The sequence below is a fragment of the Chiloscyllium plagiosum genome, chromosome 7 (assembly GCF_004010195.1).
Source record: "Chiloscyllium plagiosum isolate BGI_BamShark_2017 chromosome 7, ASM401019v2, whole genome shotgun sequence".
Classification (NCBI taxonomy): domain Eukaryota; kingdom Metazoa; phylum Chordata; class Chondrichthyes; order Orectolobiformes; family Hemiscylliidae; genus Chiloscyllium; species Chiloscyllium plagiosum.
The window spans coordinates 26,988,794-27,015,315 of record NC_057716.1 but is presented as its reverse complement, the minus strand read 5'-3'; the positions used below and the strand labels follow the sequence as shown (position 1 = coordinate 27,015,315).

At 41.7% G+C, this 26,522-nt stretch overlaps 1 protein-coding gene and 1 pseudogene across 1 annotated transcript in view; one reads left to right on the top strand and one right to left on the bottom strand.

Moving 5' to 3' along the window:
- Positions 1 to 339: 339 nt before the first annotated feature.
- ndufs1 (NADH:ubiquinone oxidoreductase core subunit S1) overlaps positions 340 to 26,522 on the top strand; it is a 40,531-nt gene continuing 14,348 nt past the window's right edge. The window contains exons 1-8 of the mRNA XM_043694482.1: positions 340 to 538; positions 6,168 to 6,258; positions 7,198 to 7,289; positions 9,602 to 9,709; positions 10,941 to 11,017; positions 15,473 to 15,554; positions 18,162 to 18,292; positions 22,206 to 22,471. Of these exons, the coding sequence (XP_043550417.1) occupies positions 6,177 to 6,258; positions 7,198 to 7,289; positions 9,602 to 9,709; positions 10,941 to 11,017; positions 15,473 to 15,554; positions 18,162 to 18,292; positions 22,206 to 22,471 (838 nt within the window). The 5' untranslated portion in view covers positions 340 to 538; positions 6,168 to 6,176. The remainder of the gene's footprint in view (positions 539 to 6,167; positions 6,259 to 7,197; positions 7,290 to 9,601; positions 9,710 to 10,940; positions 11,018 to 15,472; positions 15,555 to 18,161; positions 18,293 to 22,205; positions 22,472 to 26,522) is intronic.
- Positions 20,255 to 20,374, bottom strand: LOC122552065 (annotated as a pseudogene).

Here is a 26,522-nt window from a genome sequence, read left to right as displayed (position 1 = left end):
ACCTTTATATACTCACCGGAAGCGGGCCGACGGAGGGGGGCGGGGCGGAACCCAAAAAAGAAATTAAATAACAAAATAATCCGAAACAAACACCATCCCGCCGTATTCTTCACTATCCCGCAACCGAACACATTTAAAATTAAAATTTAATGTTAATATTAAATCGTGACCAGCTGCTCTCGGGAAAGTTCGCGTCTTTTGGTTGGGTTACGGAAATTGCCGAAGCTTTTTTTAAACCCCCGCCCCCCCCGGCCTTTATGATTTTATTCATTTGTTTTTTCTAAAATATGGTAAAGTTTTAAATAGCGGTGAAGAAAGGGTGAGGGGTAATGTTAAACCGAAAATGTTGTAATTTTCGGGGCTGTTTTTTTAAATTGCGGACGCCTGACTTCCCGGAGATTGCCGAGCGGTGGTCGGAAAGAGCCGAGTCTGGAGCCGCCATTGCGCCGCTGTTCTGGTTGAGAAGACCAAACAGTGAAGGCGAGTAGCGCCGGTGGGTGAGAGCGACGCCGGTCACTGTCCGCTACGATTGACTGAGGTAATTTGGCGTGCCCGGTGGAACAGTTTCGCGAACCAGCTCCGGTGTCTGCCGTTTGCCGACCCGGGTTTGGTGGGATTTGCCCTTGAGAGGCGTCTGGGAGGTCCTCCTTTAGAGGGCTGGTCATGAGCTGCCTGCACCTCTCTCTCTCTCTCTCTCTTTCTCTGTATGTGAGTGTTGATCGGCGGTTATAGTCCAACAGGTTTATTTAGAAACACTCGCTTTCGGAGCGCTGCTCCGTCATCAGGTAGCTGTCACCTGATGACGAAGCAGCGCTCCGAAAGCTAGTGCTTTCAAATAAACCAGTTGGCCTCTAACCTGGTGTCGTGTGCACCTCCAAATGTTGATCAGGTTGACCTGACCGTTTTAATGCAACTCATTTTGTAAACACATCTCCGCCCGTTTAGTTTCTTTTGCATGAATCAAATTTGCCTCCTCGCTTCTTCCCTGTCAACAGCTAAGAATATTCTTCTGCATTGTGTTGAAATTAAGATGCACAGAACTGAGCTGTGATTCCCAGCATTTTTTTGTTGTTGGTTTTAGTACGAATTCCAGCATCTGCAGTAATTTTCTGTTGCACGCACTGAGAGTAGTTGCTTAAGGATAGTAATAGGGTCACTGGGCTCCAAACGTTGTCTCTGGTTTTCTCTCCATAGATGCCGCCGCACTTGCTGAGTTTCTCCAGCAATTTCTGCTTGTTTTTGTTTCATGTTTCCAGCATCCGCAGTTGTTTATTTTACTTATACAAGTAGATGCTGCCCCCTGCGATCCTACAATAACAACATAACTTCTCAGGATCCTTCTCGTGATTTGGAAGGTTCAGGTAGAAGTCCCCACTTCCGAGGCTTGAGTGGAAAATCAATCACTAAAGGAATGGCAAGCAGTATGTTTTTTTTAAGGCTGTGATTTTCTACTGAAACTGCAAGATGCCTGCTTCTGGGTTAACTTAATAGCTCCTTCAAATATCTTGAAGAGTGTGGAAATTATCCCTGTGTTTTGCTGTTGTTTGCTCGACTCACATTATTGAACAGATTATCCGCTCAGTTTCACAGTTTTGTTTACACAGCAAGGCCCCAGAAACATTCAGAGTGTTTCCTATATTGGAACAGTGACAGATTTTAAAAATGTTTTCTTCAGTTTTGGACCACTTTAACATGATGTGAAAGATGCTATATTAAGTTAAAAATCTCACAACACCAGGTAAAAGTCCAACAGGTTTAATTGGAAGCACGCTAGCTTTCGGAGCACCGCTCCTTCATTAGGTGGTTGTGGAGGACACAATTGTAAGACACAGAATTTATCGCAAAAGTTTACAGTGAAATGATACATTGAAAAATACCTTGATTGTTTGTTGAGTCTTTCACCTGTTCAAATACCATGATAGTTTCACTTCTTTCATGTGTAAGTAACAAAACTTTATTTATTAAAATGTTGCATTCTCAGGTTAACTGTAACAATTGGTGTTAGTTAGACAATATGTTGAAGGTGTTAGCCCCTTGTGTTCTCTGTGCCATAATGTTTAGACTGATTCTAATCTAAAAAGTGAGATAACAGAGTCTTACATGAATTCATGCAGTTTTTGAGCAAAGTTCAATGTAACTCTACAAGTACAAATTCACTCCACAAGCGTATAAGTATATGTGTGGGTCTTTGTATGTGTGTCTGTCTGTCTAGGTTAGGGGGTTGTGAGTGTGAGAGAGTGTATATGAGTGTAGAATGGTCTAAGTCTGTGAGAGGATGCATGTCTGTGTCTGTGTAGATATATATATGTGTGTGTGTGTGTGTGTGTGTATAGTACAATGGTGGTCACCTGTAGTATGACATGAACCCAAGGTCCCGGTTGAGGCTCTCCCTATGGGTACTGAACTTAGCTATCAGCCTCTGCTTGGCCACTTTTCGTTGCTGCCTGTCCCGAAGTCCGCCTTGGAGGATGGTCACCCGAAGGTCTAAAATCAAATGTCCTGGACTGCTGAAGTGTTCCCCAACTGGGAGGGAACACTCCTGTCTGTTGATTGTTGTGCGGTGCCCATTCATCCGTTGTTGTAGCCTTTGCTCGGTTTCCCCAATGTACCATGCCTCAGGGCGTCCTTGCCTGCAATGTATAAGATAGACAACGTTGGCTGAGTCACAGGAGTACCTGCCACTACATGGTGGGAGGTGTCCTCACATGTAATGGTGGTGTCCATGTCCACACTCTGACACGTCTTGCAGCGCCTACCATGACAGGGTTGTATGGAGTTGTTCTGAAAGCTGGGAAGCTTGCTACGAACAATGATCTGTTTGAGGTTTGGCGATGGTTTAAAGGCAAGCAGTGGAGGTGTGGGGAAGGTCTTGGCGAGGTGCTCATCGTCATTGATAATGTGTTGCAAGTCACGAAGAACAAGGCGTAGTTTTTCAACTCCTGGGAAGTACTGAACAATGAAGGGTACCCTGTCAGTTGCAGCATGTGTCTGTCTCCTGAGGAGGTCAGAACTGGCGGTCGATGAGTTGAGCATCTTACCCCATTCTTATGAGGGCATCCCTGAGTACTTCCAGGTGTCCGTTATATTCCTCCTCATCTGAGCAGATCTGGAGTATGAGTAGGGCTTGTCCACAGGGGATGACTGTTTTCATATGTTTTGGATGTAAGCTGGAGAAGTGTAACATTGTGAGGTTTTCTGTGTATTTGCAGTAGAGTGAGGTGCTGAGGTGTCCATCCTTGATGGAGATGCATGTGTCCAAGAATGAGACAGATAGTCGAGAGTAGTCTATGGTAAGTTTGATGGTGGGATGAAACTTGCTGATACCACTGTGTAGTTTTATCAGTGACTCCTTGCCATGGATCCAGAGGAAGAAAATGTCATCAATGTACCTGGTGTATAATGTTGGTTGGAGGTCCTGCGTGGAGCAGAAGTCTTGTTCGAACCTGTGCATGAAGATGTTGGCATATTGGGGTGCAAATTTGGTCCCCATAGCTGTTCCATGTGTCTGGGTGAAGAACTGGTTGTCAAAGGTGAAGACGTTGTGATTGAAGATAAAGCGGATGAGTTGTAGGACGGTGTTTGGAGATTGGCAGATTTTTAACTTTGTACACCCCAGTCCAACACCGGCATCTCCAAATCATGCTATATTAAAATTTATTTTTGCTGCTATTTGTCTCCAAAATGTACCTTGATTTTAATGCCTTTGGTTGATAGAGCTCTTGTCCTTTTATTTGCTCAGGGATGTATGTGTAGTTAACAAGGCTAATATTTGTTCCCATCCCTGTTTGCCCTTGCAAAACTGGTGGTGATCTGTTTCCTTGAACTGCTGTAGGCACAGTGAGGTTTGGGAGGAAGTTCTAGGATTTAGACCCAGTGACAGTCAAGGGATAATGATTATATTTCCAAGTCAGGATCATGTGCTTTGGAGGAAATCTTGGAAGTGTTCAGTTTGGTGCAAAACAAAATTACCTGGATAAGATTATATATATTGTAAATGAAATACTGTTCATGATATGTGATATCAAATGCTAATATCCTCAAACTGACACATCATAATTCCTGAAGAAGGGCTTATGCCCGAAACGTCGATTCTCCTGCTCCTTGACCTGCTGCATTTTTCCAGCAAAATCGGATGTAATGGTGTTACAATTAAATAAAGGTAATTATGAGGGCATGAGAGAGGAACTCATGAAAATAGACTGGAAGCAGAACCTAGCGGGGAAGACAGTAGAGCAAAAATGGCATGGGTTTGTGGGTATAATTGAGGACACTGCACAGAGGTTCATCCTCAAGAAAAGAAAGATTATCCAGGGAGGGATTAGACAGCCATGGCTGACAAAGTTAAAAATCACACAACACCAGGTTATAGTCCAACAGGTTTAACTGGAAGCACACTAGCTTTCGGAGCGACGCTCCTTCATTAGGTGATAGTGAAGGGCACGATCGTAACACAGAGTTTCCTCCACTATTGTGATTTTTAACTTTGTACACCCCAGTCTAACACCGGCATCTCCAAATCATGGCTGACAAAGGAAGTCAGGAAATGTATCAAAGAAAAAGAGAGATCCTATAAAGTGGCCAAGAGCACTGGGAAATCAGAAGATTGGGAAGGCTACAAAAACAAACAGAGGATAACAAAGAGAGAAAAAGGAAGGAGAGAATCAAGTATGAAGATAGGCTATCCAGTAATATTAGAAATGATAGTAAAAGTTTCTTTCAATACATAAGCAAACAACAGGCAAAAGTAGACATTGGGCCACTTCAAACTGATGCTGGAAGCCTAGTGGTGGGAGATAAGGAAATAGCTGGAGAACTTAATAAGTACTTTGCGTCAGTCTTCACAGTGGAAGACATGAGTAATATCCCAACAATTAAAGGGAGTCAGGGGGCTGAGTAGGTTGAGTCCGTGATTAAGAAAGCTAATGCAATGTTGTCAATTATCTCAAGGGGGTTGGAATATAAAAGCACCGATGTGCTACTGAGACTTTATAAAGCTCTGGTTAGGCCCCATTTGGAGTACTGTGTCCAGTTTTGGTCCCCACACCTCAGGAAGGACATACTGGCACTGGAACGTGTCCAGAGGAGACTCACACGGATGATCCCTGGAATAGTAGGTCTAACATAAGAGGGACGGCTGAGGATCCTGGGATTGTATTCATTGGAGGTTAGAAGATTAAGGGGAGATCTAATAGAAACTTACAAGATAATACATGGCTTGGAAAGGGTGGATGCTAGGAAATTGTTTCCGTTAGGCGAGGAGACTAGGACCCGGGGACACAGCCTTAGAATTAGAGGGGGTAAATTCAGAACAGAAATGCGGAGACATTTCTTCAGTCAGAGAGTGGAGGGCCTGTGGAGTTCATTGCCGCGGAGTGCAGTGGAGGCCGGGACGCTAAATGCCTTCAAGGCAGAGATTAATAAATTATTGATGTCACAAGGAATTAAGGGCTACGGGGAGAATGCGGGTAAGTGGAGTTGAAATGCCCATAATTGAATGGCGGAGTGGACTCGATGGGCCGAATTGCCTTACTTCCACTCCTATGTCTTATGGGCTTATTTTTAAGCTCTGATCACCAGCATCTGCAGTACTCACTTTCTCCTACATCATAATGTTTGAATTGTTTCAGTCGCTCATCCAGTTTTTCTCAATAACCAGCTTCTGTTGAATAACACAATCAGATTTGCTACCTTTCAGTGATGTATTGAATCTTAGAATCTTTCAACTTTTGATTCTTCAAGATTTTTGTTGCTGTCAGCTATGATGAGAGTGGGAGTCTTCAATTATTGCTGTTCCTTCAGAGTCACTGGGTCAAAATCCTGCAGTTTTCTCCCAAATAGTGCTATGGGTCCATCTACACCAAATGGACTATAGCGGTTCAAGAAGGCAGCCCTCCACCACTTTTTCAAGGACGATTTTATATACAAAGGTAAATGATGATCCAACCAGTGACCTCCACATCCACAAGTGAATTTTTTTTAAAAGCGCAGAGGTCCTAGCAGCTTGGAGTGACAAAGGAAACATAATTCCGCTCATGGCACTTATCTGAAACAATATGCTTTGGATAAAGAGTTCCTGTATGGGCTTTACATTTATTTTTCCATATGAGTATAGTACAGTCTTGACAACACCTGTAACCATTAACTGAATACTCTCTCTGTTTATGCAGGACACAATCATGCTGCGATTACCTGTGCTTCGCAAGGCATTAACAGGCGCTTCCCAGTCTGCCAAAGATATCCTGGGAGCAAAAAACAATGGTACGGAAAGTGCTGTGATCAACAATGTTTGACCTTACGAGGATTTCATGTGGACCTTTACAAGATCGTTTTTGTGTTGCTTGAGCTAAAATAAGTAAAACTAATTTCTCATTGTTTTGTCCTCTGGATTTTGGCTTTGCTGGCCTGAATAATTTTAATGACTCACCCTCATTTCCTGTGAAGATAGCGATCAGCAGTTATAACTAATGGTTTGCTAGCACCATCCGTGATCTTTGAGTGTCACCACATTGTATGGGTCTGCATCATGTACCAACCAGACTAGCTGGCAAGGTCTGAATTGCATCAATGAAATCTTTTTGGTTTTGTCTTAATTGCACAAAGATGTATGGAGATTTTTGACTCCTTACTTTTCTTCTTTCTGTCTCCGTTCTGTTGCAGTTTAAGTTTAATAATACTGAATCCCCCCCATAGGGTTGAATATTTCTGAACTCTGGGAATGCTCTTTTCTTACTTTGTTACACATCTTGTTGCTAGCAGTGTCTGTTTTCTGCACTCAACTTTCACAACAAATTCTTGAATTATAATATTACTGGTTCTCAAGAGTTATGGCACATGTTTAAAATCAGTTTTTCCATCGTGAGCTTCTCATTGAAGTGAGAGTCAAAGGAGATTATCTCCAATGAGCATCTCGAGGATTTGGATATTCAGATTTCAGATACTCAAACTGTGTATTTCTATACATTTTGTCAATTTGCCACGCCACACCACAGCCCTGCCCACCCTGACCCAAGTTCAGTCACCTGCTAGCAGTGCCGTTGTTTGGAAAACACTGCTCAAATAACAGAAAGGAAATGTATCATTCACTTGTGCACTGTAATCCTAAAATGGCACTTTACCAAGTTACTTTATTTATTCATGTCTTTATAATATTTTCTTGCATGTAGAACAAAATTATTGGTAACTTATTTTACTTTTCAGTTCGCACCACTGCTACAGCAGCAAGCAACCTGGTTGAAGTGTTTGTTGATGGCAAGCCAGTGATGGTGGAGCCTGGAACCACTGTTCTGCAGGTACAGTTGCTACCATACACATTGTGAATTTAGACCTGGGCCGGGCTGGAAAGGGTTAAGAGGACATTGCTGCAGTGATCCCTGTAGGGATTCTATGATGATATCTTTGAGCAGAAGAGGAAGCTGAGTTTCAAATAAAATTACTCAAGTGGATGAGCCTTTGGGAATTAAGCATAATGCCAATATTTATCCTTGTTTAAATCCTGTGTTCCTAGAGTGTCCAAATCTTGCAAGACACAAATAGGACCCGATTTGCTGAGCTTTAACCAGAATAATGGGGCAAAAGTATTGTCTGTGACCTATGGACTGAAAGATGGCTGCTCTTGTTGCTCTGTTAGGTATCAGTGCATTAAGTGGGAGAGAGCCACATATCAAGCTGTGCTTGTGGCACAATGTTTGGTATCTTTGTAAACAGTGTAAATGGAAGTGTACAATTAGAGATATTGATGATCTAAATATATGAGCAAAAATGTATTAAATGGGTTTTGATATGGAATAGTGTGAGGAAGTTCAATATGGAATTACAAAGGATAGATCACAGTACTCCTTTAATTGGTGAAACGTTAGAACCAGTAGAGTTCCGTAAACCCGGATTATTAGAATGTCATGGAGATGTACAGCAAGTAGTCAAGAAGGCCAATAGACTTATCAGCTTTAAACTGAGATGGTGACATAAAAGAGGAAAATTTGTGTTTCTGGAGTACTTTGTTGTGGTTAACATCTGGAGTACTGAGTTCATTTCTGGACACCACTTTTGGAAGGCGATATTGATAAGTTTAGATGAGATTCGATTCCCTAAGGATGGAACAGGCCCTTCGGCCCAACAAGTCCACACTGACCCTCCGAAGAGTAACCCACTCAGATCCATTCTCGTACCCTATATTTACCCCTGACTAATGCACCTAACACTATGGTAAATTTAGCATAGCTAGTTCACCAGCACATCTTTTTGGATTGTGGGAGGAAACAGGAGCACCTGGAAGAAACCCACGCAGACACAGGGAGAATGTGCAAACTCCACGCGGACAGTCACCTGAAGCAGCAATCAAACCTGGGTCCCTGGTGCTGTGAGGCAGCAGTGCTAACCACTGAGCCACCATGCCACCCCCTGTTGGGCTTTGACAGGGTCGCTCACCAATTCAGTGTTTGCAGTTGGAATTGCTGCTTTCTCTGTTATTGGCTATTACATCAAGAATTAGCATACTCTTGCTGCTGTAGCCAATAGTCCTGGAGTGCCATTTATACTTCTTAAATTCTTATGCCAAGAAATCTAATTGATGTTGCTTATAGCGCAGAATGATTTTTTTATTCATTCACAGGTTAAGGGCATCTCTGCCTGGGTCAGCATTTATTGCCCATCCCTAATTGCCCAGAGGGCAGTTAAGAGTCCACCACATTGATCATGAATAAATTGGACACAAGCACAATTGAAGTAAATTTAATTATTAATGGCAAATATATGTACACAATTCAGCTTGAACACTTTTTTGTTTTTTTAGTTGTGACATTTCTCATCTTGAGGAAACTATTAATGTTATCCTTGTTGAGTTTGTGCTGATTTCAATTGAAATAATTGTTTCATGTTCTACAAGTCTTCATATTAATGGGGCATCATCATTGAGAGGTTTACCTACAGTATTAGATGTCAGAGCCAACATTGATATTCTTGATCTTGGATGGGTTATCGTTTCGACTTGCCAGAATGTTGCTGGATTCCCATTGGTTAAATTTTGAGGACAGGTTGCATAAACCAGATGGTATTGTCTTGTGTTTGAAAGGTTGTAGAGAGATGTGATTGAAATTTTCAAGATGCTAAGGGAAACAGCATTTCTCTATATTTACCTTAGTTTCGCCGGTTTATGAGCTTTCAATATAAGGAGCAGAGACTAAAAGATTGCTCAGCCAATTGTGGTACCTCTTCTGAGATCAACTGGCAGTACAAGAGTTTCTTAGCTCACGTGACTGGATGGCTGGTTTGCAATGCAGGGTGACATCAACAGCATGGGTTCAATTCCTACACTGGTTGAGGTTCCTCTGAAGGACCCTCCTTCTCGACCTCTCTCCTCACCTGGAGCGCGGTCACCCTTGGGTTAAACCACACCTGTGGTTTCTGTGTAATGAGAGTGCGGCCTTTGGTCTGGTAGAACGATGGCAACTTTTCCTTTATCTCCGTGCCATCTCCTCTCCAGGTATCCATCAACTCGTTAGGTAAGCAGTTCTCCCCATGCTACAAGAATGCTTGCCAGTGAAAGATAAATTCTTGAGTTATTTTCCATTTTATGTGACCAACCCATTGTCTCTTCTGATTACAGGCCTGCGAGAAAGTTGGCATACAGATCCCTCGGTTTTGTTACCATGACAGGTTGTCCGTTGCTGGGAATTGTCGAATGTGCCTGGTGGAAATTGAAAAAGCTCCTAAGGTAATGGGAGTTTTCGTACTTTATAATAGATTCCTAATTGTGTAAACAAGCTGGAAAAGATGGGCAATGAAAAGTGATGGTATTGTGAAGTAAATTTTATTGTCATGATATTGCGTACTTGAGTAAAACGGTTTTTGTCCCAGGAATAATGACTTTCCCACATTCAATGAGCTGTGTGGAAGGATTTCTTTTATTATTGGGATATGTGAAAGAGTGGTAGTGAGGCAACTAAGAAATACAGCACATTCAGTGTTGTAGAAAGTCATTCAATGTGTCGTTCCAGTGCTGCATCTGAAGTGATAGCATTTGTCTTTTTATTTCTCTCTATCTCTCATGCCTGAACATTTTCTTTACCTTTTAACATGTAAACGTGCAGAATTGTCACCTTTATCAATACAGTGCTGTTGGAGGTGAGGCACTGCACACTTTTGACCAAAGAAAAAGTATCCATTTAAAACCTTTTCATATTCCTGAAAAGTTGAAGTTAATTGTAATTTCTGAAACTATATATACTTATATCAAATTGCCAATAGAGTCATAGAGATGTACAGCATGGAAACAGACCCTTTGGTTCAACTCGTCCATGCCGACCAGATATCCCAACTCAATCCGGCCCTGCCTGCGAGCACCCGGCCCATATTCCCCCAAACCCTTTCTATTCATATACCCATCCAAATGTCTTTTAAATGTTGCAATTGTACTAGTCTCCACCACCACCACCACCTGGCAGCCCATTCCACACACATACCACATTCTGCGTGAAAAAGTTGTCTGTTCGGTCTCTGCTATATCTTTCCCTTCTCACCCTGAACCTATGCCCTCTAGTTCTGGACTCCTCCACCCCAGGGAAAAGACCTTGTCTATTTACCCTATCCATGCCCCTCATGATTTTATAAACCTCCTATAAGGTCACCCCTCAGCCTCCGACACTTCAGGGAAAACAGCCTCTCCCTTTCGCTCAAATCCTCCAACATCTTTGAAAGGGTTCAGAAAGTATTTACAAGTTTCACAACATCCTTCCAATAGAAAGGAGACCAGAATTGCATGCAGTATTCCAAAGTGGCCTAACCAATGTCCTGTACAGTCGTAACATGACCTCCTAACTCCTGTACTCAATACTCTGACCAATAAAGGAAAGCATATCAAATGTGATTTACTTTCTGATTAAACATACTGCTATTATTCTGATAAATTAACTGAGTTCCAATTAGGTTTTCTTTTTGTTTTTCAGCCTGTAGCTGCCTGTGCTATGCCTGTGATGAAAGGGTGGAACATCCTTACCAACTCCGAGAAAAGCAAGAAAGCCAGGTATGGTATGTAACCAGTCAAAACAGAAATTGCTGGAGGAACTCAACAGGTTTGGCAGCATCTGTAAAGAGGAAACTGATTTCAAGTGTCAAGTCCAGTCTTCAACTTCCTTTGTGCAAGAATATCTCCAGGCAGCAGACAGTTTAGGATTATCGTTTTGGGGTTAGTGTTTAATAAGAGGAGCAAAGATATGGTGATTAAATTTGTACTGATACCAAGATTAGTTAGAAAGCGTGTTGTGAAAAAGACAAATGGGTTGTAGATGCATATAGATAGGGTGGTTTGTGTGGGAAAACGTCTGGCAAATGAAGAAATATGGGAAGTTGGTCATTTTGGCAGGAAAATGAAAAGGAAAGTATTACTTAAAAGGAGATTGACTGACTAACTAACTGGAATTCTAAGGTGCAGAAAAGTTTAGATATTCTCAGTAAAGGTAAAGTTGCCATATTCTTACTACACTACGGAGCTGTTCATTAGAGAGACAACTGATGGTATTTTAGTCTGAGAGTGATCACACCTCCGGTGAGGACAGAAGCTGAGAAGGAGAATCCTTCATGGTAACCTCAGCTGGTATTGGAATTGAACACATGGTGTTCTTTAAGCATATTAATAGTAAAAGATTAGTGAAGGATAGAGTAGGGGCTACAAGGAACAAGCTGCTTACTGAAACATAGGATATGATCGTGGTCCTAAATGAATATTTTGCTTCTAGAAAAAGGTGACAATGGCCTAGTCAAAAATGTGTGTTCAGCAACTGAACAGTATAGTGATAAAGACGACGTGCTGAAAAGGCTGGCAGCACTCGTGTTAGAGAAGTCGCCAGGCTGAGATAAGATGCATCCTTGATTGCTGAGAGAGTTAAAGGAAGAAATTGTGGAGCCATTGACAGAACGTTTCCAGGCCTCCCTGGAACACAGGATTAGTCCTAGAGGTTGGAGGATTTGAAAATATGACACCATTATTTAAGAAATGGACAAAGGATACCACAGGAGACTACGGGCCTATCAGCTTGGTATCAGTAGTGGGAAAACTGATGGAAACTGTAAAATGGGATAAGGTAAATATATACTTAAAAGGAAAAGTTAATACTAGGCAGTAAACTTGGTATTATCCACCACAGGTCATGTCTGACACATTTTAATTGAATTCTTTGACAAATTGATACAGGCAGTGGAAGATGTTCTATCAGTGCTGTGGATGTTATATATTTGGACGTTCAGAAAGCATTTGATAAAGTGCCACATGGCATATTAGAAATGTTTAGGATTGATGGGTCCTTGGCAACATGGATTAGAAATTGGCTAAAAGATAGGAAACGGGGATAGGTATTGATGGGCATTTCTCAAATTGGAGAGGAGTTGAAATGGTGTACTTCAGGGTTCAGTGTTGGGACCCTTGCTTTTTCTGATTTATGTAAACCGTTTGGATGTTGAGGGAACAATCCCTAAATTTGCAGATGTATTTAAGCCCAGGAGTATAGTGAATTGTGAGGATGATGCTGAGCACCTTTAGAGGGACATGATACGTTTGCCAAATGTTAGACACCTGGTAAATGAATTTCAATGTAGAAAAATGTGAGGTAATGCATTTTAGTAGAAGAAACAGAGAGAGACAATACTTGCTCAATGGTACAACTTTGAGTGGAGTACAGGAGCAGAGGGACCTCATAGTTTACTTACACAATTCTGTAAAGGTAGCCAGACAAGTGAAAACTGTGGTTCAGAAGGCCTTTAGAATCTTTGCATTTTAAATGGAGGTAGAGTACAATAACAAGGAAGTGATACTACACATGTATAAATCATTGGTCAGACCATATTTGAGTACTGTGTTCAGGTCTGGACAACTTATTTAAGAAGGATGTTAAAGCACTGGAGGAAGTTCAAAGAAGATTTATGAGAATTATATCAGGAATGAAGAATTTTCAATACAAGGACAGGTTAGAGAGATTGGGCTTATTCTCTTTTGAGCAGAGAAGTTTAAGTGGTGACCACCTTGAGGTTCAAAATTAGGAACACTTTGAAAGGGTAAAGAATGATATTCTGTTTCCACTATTTGATATGTCAGTAACTGGGGTTCACAAAATTGTCAGCAAGAGCGCTAGGAGTGAAATGAGGAGAAACTTCTTCACTTAGAGTTGTTAGGATTTGCAGTGTGCTGCCTGGGAGGGTGGTGGTGGTGGATTCCATAGGAGAATTCAAAAGAGAGCTTGATATATCCTTCAGAGTGATGAAGCTAAAGGGCTGCAAAGAAAAGGCTGGAGAGTGGGACTTGCTGGGTAGCTCTTTAGGGAGTTGGTACAGATATGATGGGTCGAATGGCTGAATTCTGTACTGTAAAATTCTATGATCCTATATTAGTGTCACTCTGCATTTAAAAACTAACCAACTGAGTTAACTGACCCCCCACATTAGACAAATTACACTTTTTTCTGCATTGGTTCAGAGTGAGAGGCTGACTTGATTGGAATGTATAAGTTCATGAATGTCTTAACATTGTGGAATGAAATAAAACAAAGAACTAATGCTGGGGATCTGAAACAAACAAAAACTGAAATTGCTGGAGAAACTTAAGAAGTCTGGCAGCATCTGTGGAGAGAAAACAAAGTTAATATTTTGAGTTCAGGCTCACTATACTTGAAACATTAACTCTGCATTCTCTCCACAGATGCTGCCAGACTTGCTGAGCTTTTCCAGCAATTTCTGCTTTTGTTTTTGACTTGGTGGATGGGGAAAGGATGTCTTCACTTGTGGGGTCAGTCCAGAATTAGGGGGCACAATTTTTAAAAAAGGGTAAATTTTTTCAGTGGGTTATTGGGACACTCTGCCTCAGAAGATGGTAGAGGCAGGGTCTTTAAATGTTTTAAAGCAGTGGCAGATTGATTCTTATTGTCAGGGGAATCAAATGCTGGGGACAGATGGAAGGATGGAATTTGAAACACAGACAGCTCAATGGTGATCTTACTGAACAGCAGAGCAGGCCTGGGAGGGGGGAGCTGAATGATCAACTTCTGCTCCTATTTCCTTTGTTAGTATTATGATCAGTGATTGGTGATATTAATTAGGTTTGTGGTTTGTAGCAGTTTGGATTCGTATTTAGAAGTTTGACAGGATAGATGCTGATAGGATCTTTCCTTTTGCAGAGGAATCTAGAAATCAGAAGCACAATTTAAAAACAAAAGGTCTCTGCTTAATGATAGAAATGAGGTGGAATTTTCCCCACTTTCTGTTTGTGTACCCTCACCCCCAGTAGCATACACCCTATACTCCCCACCACAATTTTCTCAACTCCTGTCCATCTCAGTGACTGGTAGCTGGATGTGGATAAGGGGCAGGAGTCATTATTTAACACTTAGTGGTGAGGTTCAGATGTTAGGTTTAGAGATTACTATGTTTAGTGGGTTAGGAGATATGGTGTGGAGGAGTAGGTGTTGGACTGGGGTGGACAAAAGTTAAAAATCACACAACTAGCTTTTGGAGTGCTGCTCCTTCATCAGGTGGTTGTGCATAACCACCTGATGAAGGAGCAGGGCTCTGAAAGCTAGTGCTTCCAAATAAACCTGCTGGACTATATCCTGGTGGTGTGATTTTTAACTAGGAGATATGGTTAAGAGTAGGATTTCAGCTTAGTGGTTGTGGTTGTATACATGGGTTAGGGTTTAGAATTAGAGGTGGGTAGTTACGATTAGAAAAAGGATAGGATTAAGGATGCAAAACGGAGAAAGTTCTTGCAGTATGTGGTGATGTGAGTGTGGATGGGATATTTCTCCCGTCTGTTGAGTTCACAAACTTGGGGCACATAATTTCAGAATAAGGGTTAAAGAGATGCGGAGGAGTTTCTTCACTTGGAAACTTGTGAATCTGTGGATCCTTCTAGCCCAAAGGGCTGCTGAAGCTCATATCAACCAGCATATTCAAGACATAAAGCAATAGATCACTGAAGACTCATCGAAGCATGTGGTGACAGTGTGAAAAAGTGGTATTAAGGCAGTCTGAATAGCCTACTCCCATTCCTATGTATGGAAGCCTTTTGTAGATTGCTTTATGTAAAACCGAAATTGCTTTGTTTAAAATAAACTGAAAGAACCATTTTTTTGTACTGCTCAATTGCAATCGGTACCAGTTATTAATGAAATAAATTGTCAAACTGATTTTGGATGTTAATTGCCAAGTTTTGTGAAAACTTGAGGTTCTTGGGGTGGGGGGGGTGAAAGTAACTTGCAGGAAGGAGAAAGACAATGCGAATGCTTTCCAGAAGACAAAACATAAGGTTTTGGTTTGGGTTGAACAGTATTGGTAAGATAGATACCGTGTACTCCGGAGACCGAACAGGTTTCACTGATGGTTTGTGTCTTAGTGGAACATTCAATGTTCATTGTGCAACAAAAGATTTGAGCTTCATTACCTTGTGTATTATTGAATCTAGTCATTGTGCTTCATTTTTGTTTTGCCATAATAGGGAAGGTGTGATGGAGTTTCTGCTGGCTAATCACCCATTGGATTGTCCCATCTGTGATCAAGGAGGGGAATGTGATCTCCAGGTATCACTGCTAATGATAATAATGAATGTAAAAAGTCCTTGCTTCCATGAGTGAAGATGTAATAGGGTAAAGGTGTTATAATTCTGGTGGCTTCCATCAATTTTACTTGTGTTCCATGCCTATAGATGACGTTCATTCTCCTTGGAACTGTATTATATCTGGCAATGCAGTACTGTCTAGGTATCAGACCAAAGTTGTTTTACTATAAGCTGTTCACTGCTAAACCCTCCTGTTTCCATGCTATTTTGAACAAACCCTGTGGACAGTGAGCCTTGTGCTATAAATAAAATCAGATTTATTAAAAGTAAAAGTGGAATGGGTACATAAAATTGATACAAAAGTTCTTGTATATTGTACCTCCTAAATAAAAAAAATTGGAGTACCTTTAAGCCAATAATATCAAATCGCAGATAATCTCCATTTTGCAGCTTACAATTGAAGTTTTGATTGTGGGTTCCTAAGGTGCTTATTTCAACATGAGCTGCAATATAGTGTTCAGGACTGAAGATCTGATAGAGGCAGGTATGAAACTTATGTCCCTTCCACAAAGCTGATGGCTACTAACCAAGGAATTGCCTGCTGCCTTATGAATAAATTTGCTGGCGAGTTAAAGTTAACTGTTCACACCAGCTGTTTGCTTTTTGTGAGAGTGTTGAGAATACAATTTAAGGCCAGAAAATAAACAAAATACACTAAGGGCAGAATACTTTGAAGTTCCATTTAATGTTTGTGCTAAGCTTACCCTATTTTGTGGCAATAATGTTAAATCTTCTGTTATTTCAATATGTCGTCAGGTATCCTTCTGAATTAAATAAATTCCACCAGTTTCTAAAGCGTATCAAATTATGATGCATTGCATTCCCATGGCAAGAGAAGAGAAAGGGACTGATCTTATGGACAATTGCAGCTGATTAAAGAGTTTGAGATGTTAGAATATATTTCTTCTGATGGAAACATCCAGAAGGACTTGGCGCACAGCTGTAACATTAGAGCTGGGTCATTCAGGGATGATAAATAGACGTACTTCATGCAAAGTAGTGGGATTTTGGAACGCTCCCTCCACAGAAGTTCTAGCAGCTTTGTGGCATTTGAATGTTTGAAATTGACAATAGGTCATTTTTTGTTGAGTAGGGATAATAGAAACAAGATGTGTGTTTGTAGATTTCGAGTACAAATCTTTTATTAATTAAGTCGATGGTAGAATTGGCTTGAGGGGCTCAATATTTGACTCCTGCTCTTGTGTTTGCTGTCCTTTATTACAAGTTGTGAGACTTTATCTCTTTACAAGGCATTCCCAGAATGTTGCTTATGTATGGTGCCTTAGAGTGCAGGAATACTGTTAGATCTGAGATGCCTGCCTGGTGAATGCACTGCTTGAACTGCTCCATTAGTTCACCCAAACAGATGGACACTTGCATTCTCTCTAGCCTAAAGGAGAATTCTCGGCTACTAACTTGCTGCCAGAGTTCTCCAAACAGCAACTGTAAGAATTGCCTGAGGCTGCATTGGAAGGGTATGGAGTGTTTGGAGAGAAGTGCTGAAGCACTTGAGTAAGAGGAAAAAGAGAAAGTCAAGGAATTATACTGAGTGAAATTGTACAGTCTTTGGAAGAATATCACAGACAAATGTTGTTTTTATAATGAAACTAACAGAGAATGACAAGACAAAGGCATAGGCCAAAGAATTACTGGAGAGTTCACAAAATCACAGAATGATTACAATGCAGAAAGAGGGCATTCAGCCCATCATATTTGCACTTGCTCTCCAACTGAGCATGTTGAATTAGTGCCATCCTCCTGTCTTTTTTCTGTAATCCTGCACATTGGTATATGATTTTGTGAATAGAAACATTTCGAATATTTCAGGTGAACCTGCATCCACCATACATTGAGGCATTGCTTCCAAGCCCTAACTCGGTGTGAAAATATTTTTTCTTGCATCACATTAGTTTCTTTTGAAAATTATTTCATCTGTTCCCTCTCATTTTTTGATTCTTTTATGAGTAAAATTGTTCCTCATTGAATTGTTTGTTAAAGCCTATTTTTATTGAAGGTTCAATGAGATTAATTTTAAGAATATTAAAATTAGTTCTTTTGATGACAAATCCAGCAGAAGTCCTGTGTGGCATCCTTTAAGGTAAAATGAATTTCAAATGAGTGCTTCAGATAATTTAAGTTATAAAGTTTATATTCAATCACTTTACTTCTTAAGCCACATGTTTGCATATCATAATGCCTCCGAGGTTAGATATATCCATATTTATTAAAAGCCTTATATTTGCATGATTTCCTGTCAACTCTTATTACAGCATAACATGCTTACAGAACAAATAATAACAATTTTTATTCCTCACTGGAGGCACTGTTCTTAGACTTTTCAAAGTCTTGTATCGGCAGACAATGTATGAAATGGGAAACTCAAGCGTTGCAGACAGGAATTGCATGCAGTTGTAGCATATTTAGTTAGATATTGTGTCTTCCAGACACTATATGAGATTGCCAGCCAATATTGTTTGATCCTTCCATGTCTATTATTTAATGACTGTCTGTCTGTTTGTCGTTCCCATTTTATATGTGCGATGTAATAATTGTGATTGATTTGTTATAGGATCAGTCAATGATGTTCGGCAGTGACCGAAGCAGGTTTACAGAGGGAAAGAGAGCTGTGGAAGATAAAAACATTGGGCCTCTTGTGAAAACCATAATGACGAGGTGTATCCACTGCACACGCTGTATCAGGTAATTTTTCAAAACTATTCTTATTAACTGTATATCTTATTAAAACCATTCTTCCAATAGTTGATGAACACCAAGTCTGCTTTCTCAAGCATCGATGCAGACAAGAAGCTCTGTGGAAAGTGTCGCTGATGTCAGCTATGAAAAGAGTTGTATCCCCAAGGTGCTGGCTGTAGCTCATTAGGTAGCATGTATTCCTCTGAAGTCCCATTATATAGACTTGAATAAAAAAGTCTCGGCTGACATACCAATGCAGTACTGAGAGGGTGCTGTATTGGAGAAGCTGTCGTCTTTGAAGTGCAATATTAAACTGAGGGCCCATCTACCCTTTTAGGTGGACATAAAAGATCTCATGACACTCTAAGAAAATGTCCTAACCAATGTTAATCCTTCAGCTAGCATCATTAAAATAGTTTAGTTATTTTCTCATTCCCTATTTAGAGTCATAGAGATGTACAGCATGGAAACAGACCCTTTGGTCCAACCCGTCCATGCCGACCAGATATCCCAACCCAATCTAGTCCCACCTGCCAGCACCCTGCCCATATCTCTCCAAACCCTTCCTATTCATATATCCATCCAAATGCCTCTTAAATGTTGCAATTGTACCAGCCTCCTCCACATCCTCTGGCAGCTCATTCCATACATGTACCACCCTCTACCTCTCCCTGTAGCTCAGATCCTCCAACCCTGGCAACATCCTTGTAAATCTTTTCTGAACCCTTTCCAGTTTCACAACATCTTTCCGATAGGAAGGAGACCAGAATTGCACGCAATGTTCCAAAAGTGGCAGAACCAATGTCCTGTACAGTTGCAACATGACCTCCCACTCCTGTACTCAATACTCTGACCAATAAAGGAAAGCATACCAAACACTGCCTTCACTATCCTATCTACCTGCGACTCCACTTTAAGGAGCTATGAACCTGCCTTCCAAGATCTTTGTTCAGCAACACTCCCTCGGACCTTACCATTAAGCGTATACGTCCTGCTAAGATTTGCTTTCCCAAAATGCAGCACCTCGCATTTATCTGAATTAAACTCCATCTGCCACTTCTCAGCCGATTGGCCCATCTGGTCCAGATCCTGATGTAATCTGAGGTAACCCTCTTCGCTGTCCACTACACGTCCAATTTTGGTTTCATCTGCAACCTTATTAACTGTACCTCTTATGCTTGCATCCAAATCATTTATGTAAATGACAAAAAGTAGAGGGCCCAGCACCGATCCTTGTGGCACACCGCTGGTCACAGGCCTCCATTCTGAAAAACAGCTCTCCACCACCACCCTCAGTCGTCTACCTTTGAGCCAATTCTTTATCCAAATGGCTCGTTCTCCCTGTATTCCATGAGATCTAACCTTGTTAATCAGTCTCCCATGGGGAACCTTGTCGAACGCCTTACTGAAGTCCATATAGATCACATCTACTGCTCTGCCCTCATCAATCTTCTTTGAGTTTTTTGAAGCAGTAACAATCAAGTTTGTGAGACATGATTTCCCACGCACAAAGCCGTGTTGACTATCCCTAATCAGTCCTTGCCTTTCCAAATACATGCACATCCTGTCCCTCAGGATTCCCTCCAACAACTTGCCCACCACCGAGGTCAGGCTCACCGGTCTATAGTTCCCTGGCTTGTCTTTACCGCCCTTCTTAAACCGTGGCACCACGTTTGCCAACCTCCAATCTTCCGGCACCTCACCTGTGATACCAATGATACAAATATCTCAGTAAGAGGCCCAGCAATCACTTCTCTAGGTTCCCACGGAGTTCTCGGGTACAGTTGATCAGGTCCTGGGGATTGATCCACATTTAAACGTTTCAAGATATTTAAATGCAGCAATACAAAGTTGGACTCATGACAGGGCAAACTGCAACTTGCACCAATGGCAGCGGTGGGATTTGAACCCACGCCTCTGTAGAGACTGGAGCCTTAGACCGCTCAGCCACACTACCTGACTTTTAAAAGCCTACTGCAGCTGGTATTCCCAGGCGGTCTCCCATCCAAGTATTAACCAGGCCTGAGTCTGCTTTGCTTCCGAGATCAGATGAGATCGGGCAGTTTTCAGACTGGTATGGCCGTTGTGGGAACTTACTGTGCATAATTCGGCTCGCTGATTTATTAGATTACAACTACATACTATATTGACTTTAAACTGTTTTGGAACATCTTGGAATTGTGAAAGGCACACACAATTGTCAATTCTTCCTTTTAAGAAGTATTCTGCATTTCCGTTTATAAATATATTTAAGGAAAAGAGGGTAACTAGGCACAGAATAGGGCCCCTCAATGATCAGCAAGGCAGCCTATGTGGAGCCGCAGGAGATGTGGGAGATAATAAACAAGTATGTTGCATTAGTGTTTACTGTGGAAAAGGACATGGAAGATATAGAATGTGGGGAAATAGATGGTGACATCTTGAAAAATGTCCATATTACAGAGGAGGAAGTGCTGGATGTATTGAAATGCATGAAGGTTGATAAATCCTCAGGACTTGATCAGGTGTACCCGAGAACTCTGTGGGAAGCTAGGGAAGTGATTGCTGGGCCTCTTGCTGAGACACTTGTATCATCGATAGTCACAGGTGAGGTGCCGGAAGACTGGGGGGTGGCAAACGTGGTGCCATTGTTTAAGAAAAGTGGTAAAGACAAACCAGGGGACTATAGACTGGTGGGCAAGTTGGAGGGAATCCTGATCGACAGGATGTACATGTATTTAGAGAGGCAAGGATTGATTAGGGAATGCCAGCATAGCTTTGTGCATGGGAAATCATGTCTCACAAACTTTGTTACTTTTTCAAAAAACGCAATCAAGAGGATTGATGAGGGCCGAGTGATAAATGTGATCTATATGGACTTCAGTAAGGCGATCAACAAGGTTCCCCATGGGAGACTGATTAGCAAGGTTAGATCTCATGGAATACAGGAAGAACTAGCCAGGGTTGTTTCTCAGACTGGAGGCCTGTGACCTTTGGAGTGCCACAAGGATCGGTGCTGGGTCCACTGCTTTCTGGCATTTATATAAATGATTTTGATGTGAGCATAAGAGGCATAGTAAGTTTGCAGATGACACCAAAATTGGAGGTGTAGGGGAAAGTGAAGAAGGTTACCTCCGAGTACAATGGGATCTTGATCAGATGGGCCAATGGGCTGAGGAGTGGCAGATGGAGTTGAATTCAGATAAATGTGAGGTGCTGCATTTTAGAAAAAGAGATCAGAGCATGATTTATACACTTACTGGTAATGTCCTGGAGAGTGTTGCTGAACAAGGAAACCTTGGAGTGCAGGTTCATAGCTCCTTAGCTGAGTCACAGGTAGATAGGATAGTGAAGAAGGCATTGGGTGTGCTGTCCTTTTTTGGTCAGAGTGTTGAGTACAGGTGTTGGGAGTCCAGAACTAGAGGGCATAGGTTTAGGGTGAGGAGAAAATATTTTTAAAAAGGGACCGAAGGAGCAACTTTTTCACACAGAGGGTGGTGCGTGAATGAAATGAGTTGCCAGAGAACGTGGTGAAGGTTGGTACAGTTGCAACATTTAAAAGGCATCTGGATGGGTATATGAATAGGAAGGTTTGAGAGGGATATCAACCAAGTGCTGGCAAATGGGACTAGATTAGGTTCGGGTATCTGGTTGGCATGGATGAGTTGGATCGAGGGTCTTTTTCTATGCTGTACACCTCTATGACTCTATCAGAGAGGGGATAAAAATCATCAAAGAATTCAAGTTATGTTTCTTCACCCATTTCTTCAGTTGATCGCCTTACTGAAGGTTAAATGTTGTAACCTTCAGTATACTACCCTAATTTACTTAAAAATGATATAATGCACGTAATGGGGAAATCCCCAATTTCCATTCATTTTGCTGAATACAAACACTCAATTCTGGGAGGGAATTGTAATTCTCTTTTATCCTTCTGCAGGTTTGCCAGTGAGGTGGCAGGAGTGGATGACCTGGGCACCACAGGAAGAGGAAATGAGATGCAAGTTGGCACATACATCGAGAAAATGTTCATGTCAGAAGTGTCAGGAAACATCATTGATCTTTGCCCTGTCGGAGCTTTGACATCTAAACCTTATGCCTTTACTGCCAGACCTTGGGAGACCAGGTGCAGCATATCTTCAACTGTTTATTGTTGCACCCTGTTGCTGTATCTTGTAGTTTTATGTGCTTATGTGTTCCAACTGTGTAACTAGCAATGTGGATTGGATTGAGATGTATGCACCATGTATTCAGGGTGTAGGCACACAGCTGGTGAAGAACATCAGACAAAAAGTACACTTTTCAGCACTTTCAGCCAGTTTTAATATTTCAGTTAGATCATAATTAATCTGCACCTCTATTCCATTTAACTGCCCTGATTCCATTTTCCTTAATATCCTTAGCAAACAAGAATTCACTTTCACCCTCATGGCTCCTCCTGAACCATGACCCCACCACAAAACATCAAGTGCTTGATTCCAGAACAATCACTGACCTCCCTCCTCCAGTGGTAGCCCACATTCCTTGAATACTTTGATAACAATCTGTGTGTTTAGATTTCACTGCAGGCCTTGATAAGCAATTCAGAGGGTTGCTAACATCTGAGCCTGATGGTGCCTCTTTTTGATGAACGTCTTCTCTTCTCCAATCATCCAGTCATGTAAACTTAAACTAATGCTGTTCTTGAAAGGCTTGTTTCAAGAGACATCCCAGATAAGATATTTTTCTTTCTGTAATTCTGTTTGAAAATTCCATACATTTTCTTCTGCCATATTTTTAAGCCATGTACCTGCATCCACATCAACGTGAACAATTAGTCATTGAATCATAGAGATGTACAGCACGGAAGCAGACCCTTTGGTCTAACTTGTCCAGGCCGACCGGATATCCCAACCCAATCTAGTTCCATCTGCCAGCACCTTGCCCATATCCCTGCAAACCCTTCCTATTCATATACCCGTGCAGATAGCTTTTTGAATGTTGCAATTGTACTAGCCTCCACCACGTCCTCTGGCAGCTCATTCCATCCAAGTACCACTTTCTGCGTGAAAAAGTTGCCCCTTAGGTCTCTTTCCCCTCTCACCCTAAACCTATGCCCTCAAGTTCTGGACTCTCCCACCCCAGGAAAAAGACCTTGTCTATTTATTCTATCCATGCCCCTCATGATTTTATAAACCTCTTTAAAGGTCACTCCTCAGCTTCTGACGCTCCAGGGAAAACAGCACCAGCCTGTTCAGCCTCTCCCTATAGCTCAAATCCTCCAACCTTGGCAACATGCTTGTAAATCTTTTCTGAACCCTTTTATGTTTCACAACATCTTTCCGATAGGAAGGAGACCAGAATTGCATGCAATATTCTAACAGTGGCCTAATCAATGTCCTGTACAGCCGCAACATGACCTTCCAACTCCTGTACTCAATTCTCTGACTGATAAAGGAAAGCATACCAAACGCTGCCTTCACTATCCTATCTACCTGCGACTCCACGTTCAAGGGTCTATGAACCTGCACTCCAAGGTATCTTTGTTCAGCAACACTCACCTAGGACCTTATCATTAAGTGTATAAGTCCTGGTAAGATTTGCTTTCCCAAAATGCACCACGTCACATTTATCTAAATTAAACTCGATCGACCACTTCTCAGCCCATTGGCCCAACTGATCAAGATCCCATTGTAATCTGAGATATCCTCCTTTGCTGTCCACTACAACTCCAGTTTTGGTGTCATCTGCAAATTTACTAACTATACCTCCTATGTCCACATCCAAATTATTTATATAAATGACAAAAAGTAGAGGACCCAGCACCGATCCTTGTGGCACTCTGTTGGTCACAGGCCTCCAGTCTGAAAAACAACCCTCCACCACCACCCTCTGTCTTCTACCTTTGAGCCAGTTCTTTATCCAAATGGCTAGTTCTCTCTGTATTCAGTGAAATCTAACCTTGTTGACCAGTCTCCCATGGGGAACCTTGTCGAATGCCTTACTGAAGTCTATATAGATCCCGTCCAGCACTCTGTCCTCATCAATCCTCTTTGTTACTTCAGAAAACTCACCAAGTTTGTGAGATATGATTTCCCATGCACAAAGCCATGTTGACTATCCATGATCAGCCCTTGCCTTTCCAAATACACGTACATCCTGTCCCTCAGGATTCCCTCCACAGCTTGCCCACTGTCGAAGTCAGGCTCACTGGTCTATAGCTTCCTGGCTTGTCCTTACCACACTTCTTAAACAGTGGCACCATGTCAGCAAACTTCCAGTCTTCTGGCACCTCACCTGTGATATCGATGATACAAATATCTCAGCAAGGTGCCCAGCAATCACTTTCCTAGCTCCCACTGAGTTCTAGGGTCCACCTGATCAGCTCCTGGGGATGTTTCCACTTTTGTGTTTCAAGACATCCAGCACTTCCTCCTCTGTAATATGGACATTTTGCAAGACTATCTATTTCCCTACATTCTATATCTTCCATGTCCTTTTCCACAGGATATACTGATGCAAACTACTTGTTTACTATCTCCCACCATCTCTTGCGGCTCCACATAAAGGCTGCCTTGCTGATCTTTGAGGGGCCCTATTCTCTCCCCAGTTTGCCTTTTGTCTTAATGTATTTGTAAGGACCCTTTTGGATTCTTCTTAACTCTATTTGCCAAAGCTATCTCATGCCCCTTTTTGCCCTCTTGCTTTCTCTTATAAGTATACTCTTCTAAGAATTTGTTCGATCTATACCTGACATATGCTTCCTTCTTTTTCTTAACCAAAACCTCAATTTCTTTAGTCATCCAGCATTCCCTACACCTACCAGCCTTTCCTTTCAGTTTCCTGATGAAGGGTTTCTGCCTGAAATGTCTATTTTCCTGCTCCTCTGATGCTGCCTGACCTGCTATGCTTTTCCAGCACCACTCTAATCTCCAGCATCTGCAGACCTCACTTTTGCCTAGCTTTTCCTTTTCACCCTAACAGGAATATACTTTTTCTGGACTCTCATTATCTCATTTCTGAAGGCTTCCCATATGCCAGCCGTCCCTTTACCTGCGAACGTCTGCCCCTCCAATCGGCTTTTGAAAGTTCTTGCCTAATACCGTCAAAATTAGCCTTCCTCCAATTTAGAACTTTAGCTTTCTGATGTGGTCTATCCTTTTCCATCACTATTTTAAAACTAATAGAATTATGGTTGCTGGCTCCAAAGTGCTCCCCCACGAACACCTCCGTAACCTGCCCAGCCTTATCTCCCAAGAGTAGGTCAGGTTTTGCACCTTCTCTGGTAGGTACATCCACATAATGTTTGTGGAAGTGTTTTCTCTTGAATATTACAGTTGGATTAAGCTTTGTCCCATTGGATGGACGTAAAAGCTCAATGCTGAATCCAATATTTTCTTAGCTAGTTGTCTTCATTGTCACTGATTTCCCTCCAACTTTGTTCACCATTTAACCAAAAGTGATGTCCAAATTTGTGCAAGCATCATCGATATCCAAATACAGACCAATCTGTGTCCATTCTTTTCTTGATGTTTTGATTTCGACCTGCTGTAATGCAATATATGTCATCAGGTTCTACTGAGAAACCCCGTAAACTCTTGATCTTCTGACGCAGTGTAAAATTGTTTACCTTCATGATAAACTTTGTGTCCAGGTCAGGGTCTGAAGTCTGGAATGAAAATGTGTTGCTGGAAAAGCGCAGCAGGTCAGGCAGCATCCAAGGAACAGGAGAATCGATGTTTCGGGCACAAGCCCTCCTTCAGGAATCCTGAAGAAGGGCTTGTGCCCGAAACGTCGATTCTCCTGTTCCTTGGATGCTGCCTGACCTGCTGCGCTTTTCCAGCAACACATTTTCAGCTCTGATCTCCAGCATCTGCAGTCCTCACTTTCTCCCTGAAGTCTGGAATGCCCAAGTTTAAAGTTTATTTCGGGGTGAAGATTCAAGTCAGTCCATAAGAAATTGAGTCCATTCTGGGAATTTTTATTGATATATTTTGCAACTTTGTCTTTGAAACTATGGCATAAATAATTGAATACTCCTTCTAAAGCAACGATTTTAGCTGTGTCGAGAATATCCTCCAATCTCTAAAATATTTCTCTGATAATTGGAATTCTCTAGCACTTGTACAATTGTTTACTTGCTGTGCAACCTAAATTACTTTTGAGTTTGATCTAGGCACATGTATCTCGTCACTGTGCTGCCAAATTGGTGTGCGTGTTAAGGTTGTAAACTAGACTTGCTATGTTGGTGTGTATAGTCAGGAGGTGCTGAAAAGCT